Consider the following 6,820-nt stretch of genomic DNA (forward strand, 5'->3'; position numbering starts at 1 on the left):
GGGCAACCAGAACTCTACTTATTTTTTCAATTTTTGGAAAAAGTGAGAGCTTCACAGAGGTCAGTTTCCCCTTATTAAAATATTATTAGATAGTCAAATATATATAGTAGTAACTGATGTAGAATTCATTTTTCGATAAGTCTCTTAATTTCATCTGTAAAAATTCGAAATTGAAAAATGAGTACTAGCCTTAGTCTCCCTTATATATTTTTTTCAGTTTTATGATAGAATTGGTTTTGTTCAAAGAGAGTTGCAAAGTGTATATACACACACACACACACACACATTTTTTACATATATAAAATATTTATACTATTTCTTTTACATTTCTATTATTTTACTCTTTTAAATCCGCATGTACATACATGTATTGTAATTTAATAGCAAGAGCATATTTTTCTTCCGCGAGAAATGAAAGAAATTAATTTTTGAGGAATTTCTTTTGTACACTGAAAGAAAAGATTGGTTGCTGCAGCAAATTAGATGATAAAATATGGTATAGCATTTTTAATTGGTTGCAACAGCCAATTTTTGGATGCTGCAGCCAATTGTTGGTTGTATTAGCCTTTCCGCAATGTCAGTATAAGATTTCGATTGGCTAACGCAACCAAAAATTGTTTGCTACAGTCAATTAAAAATGCTATGCCATATTTAACCATCTAATTTGTTGCAGCAACCAATCTTTTCTTTCAATGTAAATGTGATGATTAAGGAAATAAAACGGATTTGAAACGTACGTGAAAACGAAGAAATCATCTAGTCAATAATTTTCATGGAAAACTATTGTAACTTGTAATAGTAAAAATCGCGAAAACGCGACTCTATATTAGTCTCGTCGATGTGTCCTCGATGGTGCAATGTATGTATCGCTGAATATTCATGATATACATATACCTGCTATCTGTTCGTTGCTTTCGTCAACAACGGGTGTATCGGCTCGTTCTGCGGCTTTGTCCACGATGAAGTATTGTGATTCCAGCTGGCACTGCGCCGCCGATGGCGACGTCATTTGGAAAATTTGAAATTTGAATGAGCCGGCGTTATCTTCCATGGAAATATCGTTCGGTCCGTCGCGTTCAAGCGATTCTACCTCATGAATACCTATAGTAACAGGACGGTCCTCATGACCAGTATGATCACTGATACGAAGAAAAACGGAGAAAATGCAAACTAAATAATAATAATCTTATCTTTATAAATATAATAAGTAATCTTATCTTTATAAATATATTTATATGATATTTTAATTTTTTTTAGTTTAAATATATTTGGTATTTTCTTAATAATTTCGAATGATGAGTTATTCAAAACAACAGTGAATAATAAAATGTTTACAATTATAAGAATTTTACATCTATTACACACAAAGAATGATTTTTATTTATAATAATATTTTAATAACGTTTTAGTTTAGAGCAACTCTTTATGTAAATATTTAGACGAAGTAAAATAATTTTTTTTAACAAGAATATATTGTATAAAACTAAATTTAATTAACAAAAATACAATATAAATGGCTTATTCCACGTGCGCAAGATAATATTAGCGATATCGATTATTTAAAATGAATTATATATAGCCAGATATCATAAACGTTTCGATCTGTTCATCAGATCATTATCAATATTAATAGAATTTAAATACACACAAACATGCTAGCGTTGTGTGTATTTAAATTCTATTAATATTGATAATGATCTGATGAACAGATCGAAACGTTTATGATATCTGACTATATATAATTCATTTTAAATAATCGATATCGCTAATATTATCTTGCGCACGTGGAATAAGCCATTTATATTGTATTTTTGTTTTCTATATTTTCCACGGTCAAATTATTATTGTAACTAAATTTAATTATTGTGTCAAAAATCTGTTTGAAGTAACAGAAACGTGAGATTTTACACTTCAAAGTTAATTTACCGAGACCTTTGGTTTTTTCGGAGTAATTCGATTATATCTACGAAATTTTTTTCATCGCACATTCGTTGTAATTATCGATTGCTTTCCTCTATGCCACAAAATAATGTGCGTGAAACACACAGATATGATTTTCATATAAGTATTATCTAAGCGCGAAAGATTATTAATAGCGGTGCTCGACCGAGAATTGGTTGCAACGTGCTCGCGAGATGCGACAACGCGAAACTTTGTTCTCAGAATATTGATGCGGCACAATTTCCAACACATAGTTTCCAATTTTCGTCGGCTATGTTCTGATTGGCCTCTCCTCCGCGTCACGTCGCGATTTAGTCATCTATTCGATTCCCAGAAACTACTTCGTAATTTTAACGTTGACGATTTAAAGTAAAATAGCAAGTTGCGTGGACAAAAGAATGTAAAAATCGATTACTACTTTTCTCGAGAATATAGTAAAAAAATAAATTTTCTAAGTTAATACCGTAAAACAAGAAGTTTTTTTTAGTGAAGGTATACGAGAATAAATTTTTTGTGAAAAAAAATTAAAGTTGTATTATAATAATATAATTTTTTATTTGTAATTATGTATAATAGTACATAATTTTTTCTGTAAATATATTAGAAAATTATTTCTTTAACTTTTCTCTTTAGAAGAGAAATGAACGTAAAAGTAGAGATGCTTTGATATACTAGTATTATTGTGATTCATAGAAATTGTACTCTTTAATATAAAGCGAACGTAATGTAGAGGTCAGAATGGAAGGTCGATATGATGATTAGGACGAGAGCCGGCCACAGATTTTATTCAATTATTATCATCAGAGAGAATTAAGATTAATTGCTCACTTAGGGTCGACACGCGCGAAGAAGATATAAATCTATCGCCGAGTGCACATTTTAAATCCAATTTAAAGGACATTTCAACGAGTAAGGCCGTTATTAAAATCTAACTTTTTAGAATGCTTATTTTGTAGGATGTCCCAAATATCGACTTTAATTTTAACATTCGGTAATAACATACATATTAAAATTAAATCTCAAACTTCAATGAGTTAAAATCAACTTTTGAATTTTTAAACAAAGGATGACTTTTCTGATTTGTTTATTAATTGTGTCTCATGAAGAATCAGTATTTAAGAAGTTTTTTTCATTTTTAATTTAAGAATTATGAAGAAAAAAGTAATGCAGGTCCTATTAATGGGTGTTTTCCAACAACGTACACAGATGACACAAGGTGTCTTACACAAGGTGTTCGAACTATGACAGTGTTACACTGCTCGACACAGTAAAAAGCTAAGTACGAGCCTGTAAAATATGTCAATATTACCAACTTTTCAAAAAGTTATTTGGTACACTCTTAGTCTTGAACTGCTAAAAATTGACGGTGCACGTTGAAGTATAAACTCTACATAAATTACGAGGGACATAAGTATCACCAAACATAAGAGGGAAAATGGTATCTCGAAATCAGGAGTTATCCATTGAGGAGATAATTATGTGGTACAAATATTCTAGATAATTTGGAGGTATATTTATATGAAGAGCATATACAGGGTGTTAGCGGAGGAGCCGGCGCGTACATATTCCTCATGAAAAAGTAAATCGAAAATGTTAATAGCAAAATCTTAAGGCATCAATAGTTTTCAAACGGTGAACATTTGAAAATAACCAACCACAGGGCATGAAATTCGCGCCATCAGGGGCGCCGCAACTAAGTGGTCGGCCGCGCGAACGCTTTGATGGACGTATCGCTCAATGGCACGGTACCGAACGAGTATTGCAAAGCTTCGTGAAATTTCTATATTAACTACTGCCGTATTCTTAATTTGAACACCTACTATAAAAATTTTTGAAACATTGTCTAAAATGTAATTTTCAATAATAATATAGCTTATTACTTGCTAACTTCGATTTCTTCACTGTATTACTTCCCCTTTCTCTTCTATCATAATTCGGAATTTCGTTCGTTTCATTTTCGAAGTTAGCAAGTAATAAGCTATATTATTATTGAAAATTACATTTTAGATAATGTTTCAAAAATTTTTATAGTAGGTGTTTAAATTAAAAATACAGCAGTAGTTAATATAGAAATTTCACGAAACTTTGCAATACTCGTTCGGTACCGTGTCGTTGAGCGATACGTCCGTTAAAGCGTTTGCGCGGCCGACCGCTTAGTTGCGTCGCCCCTGATGGCGCGAATTTCATGCCCTGTGGTTGGTTATTTTCAAATGTTCATCGTTTGAAAACTATTGATGCCTTAAAATTTTGCTATTAACATTTTCGATTTACTTTTTTATGAGGAATATGTACGTGCCGGCTCCTCCGCCAACTCTGGCACACCCTGTATATGGGGATACCTCATAAATTCGAGGTATCCTCAACCTTCCTTTTCCAGCCCAATTTACCTTTGTCCTTACAAAACGGCTGATAGCGCAGAGAATGAAATGTAAATATCGTAAATTGTCGATAAGGTAAGGTAGAGAAAAAAATGTATTAAACGTAACGCATCCACAAAACAGCCTTATATAAACATTTTTCTCTGTTTTACTTTACATCCACGACTTACAACAATTATATTTCATTCTTTGCGCTCAACCGTTTTGTAAGGACAAAAGCAGATTGAAAGGAAGGATTGGGATATTTCGAATTTAAGAAGTACGTATGTGCTCTTCATATAAATCCACAGCTACGACGGTTATGTCTCGTTCTCTGAGATCAGCCATACTCAAACATTTATTTCGGAATTAAGATAATTATTTTTTCATTTTGTTTTGATATTTCCTGAAAAATTACATTACATTAATTAAACAAGTACTCATTTAAAAAATACACATTGGGAATAAGTACATTTAGAGAGAGAGAGATTACATTTAATTTGTAAATAAAATATATACAATGTCAAGAACTTAGTTCATTTTAAAAAACGTATGTGTGGACAACTGACATATTACGTAAAAATAAAGATTTGATAACTAATAAAACTTGATGACTCTGTCAATGGTAAATTCTCGGAAAAGTTATCGCTACCCTCAGAATAATAATTTGTAGTCGATAATGATTCTGATAACGGTATTTCAGAGTTGCTAAAGGCAGACGACAAAATTGCAGATGTAACAATAGAAGTATTGACAAAATTATATGATGTATCAGGATTATTATTTTCAGAAACAACTATCGGCGATGATTTGTTAACAGTTGACATGGAAGTGTCATGGAATTTAACAGAACTGCATTTATAGGATGTCATCAGTTGGACCATAGATGCTGAAAAAATTTAAACACATCAAATTTACGATCACATGACCATTGTAATTTTCTCTTTTTGATAGTATGTATTTAATCTTCTAATTGTCAAAGAATAAAATATCAACATATTAATTGAATTAACGACTCCTTATGTTTAATAAAACTTACAAAATTAATCAAGTATACAATTAATGACTATACAGAGTCAAACGCTGTTTTTCGGTCGTAAATTATGTACAATATGTCTTTAATACAAATTCAAACGTTTCGGACCCATTGTTTGGACCATCATCAGCGATAATATAATATACAAAAAACTAACTAATGTTGGAAAGAATGGTGTTAAAACGCAAAAATATAAAATCTATAATCATCCTTATATTCCAACAGAGGTAAGTCCATCACTTGGTGGAGTGAAGGCGTGACACAATTATTTTAAAAAACGTTGGAAGAATTCTGTGAAATATGTAAATCAAGCATTACTCTAAAACAGGAAACCTTTTACTTAATAATTATTGTAGAACGAGCTTACCTCTGTTGGAATATAAGGATGATTATAGATTTTATATTTTTGCGTTTTAACACCATTCTTTCCAACATTAGTTAGTTTTTTGTATATTATATTATCGCTGATAATTTACGCACCGAAAAATAGCGTTTGGCTCTGTAATAGCTATTAATTGTATACTTGATTAATTTTGTAAGTCTTCTAATTGTGTTCGTTTTTTTAACCAGAGTGTTTTTATGGTATGTTAATATTGTCAACAAAAATATAAAATTTTACAGCATATTATATTTAACTTTCTAAATACAGTTAGAAGGTAAAGGTGATTCTTCTCTCAAATTCTATATTTTTAAAAGTACGAGTGAAAAAAATTCACATCAACGGTATAAAGTTAACATTACGTTTATATAATTTTTATTATATTAATGCAAACTCTACAGTATCTACGTAATGTAAAAAAGTTTTATTGCGACGTAAATTTCAACATAGCGGAAGATATGTTGTATCAAAAAAAAATTCAAAGATTTAATCTATAAGTAACAAATCACATATTAAAAGTTAAAGGATTCTTACTGTGTTCAGAAGGTTAAATATAATATATTGTTAATATGGAATTTGATATTTTTGTTGATATTATTAGCATACCACGGAAACTGAAAAATACTCGGATTGAAAAAGATCCGAACACGATTAGAAGGTTAAATTCATACTATCAAAAACAGAAAATTACAATATACAAAAAATGTTCTTATTAAAGAATATACGTACCTATATTTGGACTTGTTTCCTTCGTAATGTCGAGTACCGACATTACGAAATTACGTTTTATTGGCGGATGGCCATAATATAAACATAGAAGAAACGATTCCGTATCACTGTCCAGTTTGCGAATGTATTCAGTACATTCGCATTGTAATTCTCGACATGAACCACGTGATACTTTTCGAATTTCAATGTTTGTAAACTTATTCATATTTTATAGTCACCGTGAATAAGTATATGTATAACACAACTAGCGCATGCGTGTCCGATCTGGTCCGATCATCGACATCTAGAATGGATCGCTGATGGCAATGGTGGGGGTAGAAAGACGATTAGAGTGAGAGGCAGGAATAATAAGATCGTTCTTTCTCTGTTTACTGAAGC

The 6,820-nt window shown here is 31.1% G+C and overlaps 2 protein-coding genes across 4 annotated transcripts in view; one reads left to right on the forward strand and one right to left on the reverse strand.

Annotated features, from left to right (window-relative positions):
* LOC108764482 (uncharacterized protein K02A2.6-like) overlaps positions 1-1,009 on the reverse strand; it is a 5,568-nt gene extending 4,559 nt beyond the window's left edge. The window contains exon 1 of the mRNA XM_018512747.1: positions 895-1,009. Coding sequence (XP_018368249.1) covers positions 895-1,009 — 115 coding nt within the window. The remainder of the gene's footprint in view (positions 1-894) is intronic.
* Positions 1-6,820, forward strand: part of LOC108764509 (beta-1,4-N-acetylgalactosaminyltransferase bre-4) — a 185,654-nt gene that overhangs the window by 91,578 nt on the left and 87,256 nt on the right. The gene's annotated exons all lie outside the window — the stretch shown is intronic.

Source organism: Trachymyrmex cornetzi, unplaced genomic scaffold (assembly GCF_001594075.2).
Source record: "Trachymyrmex cornetzi isolate Tcor2-1 unplaced genomic scaffold, Tcor1.1 scaffold43, whole genome shotgun sequence".
NCBI classification, from domain to species: domain Eukaryota; kingdom Metazoa; phylum Arthropoda; class Insecta; order Hymenoptera; family Formicidae; genus Trachymyrmex; species Trachymyrmex cornetzi.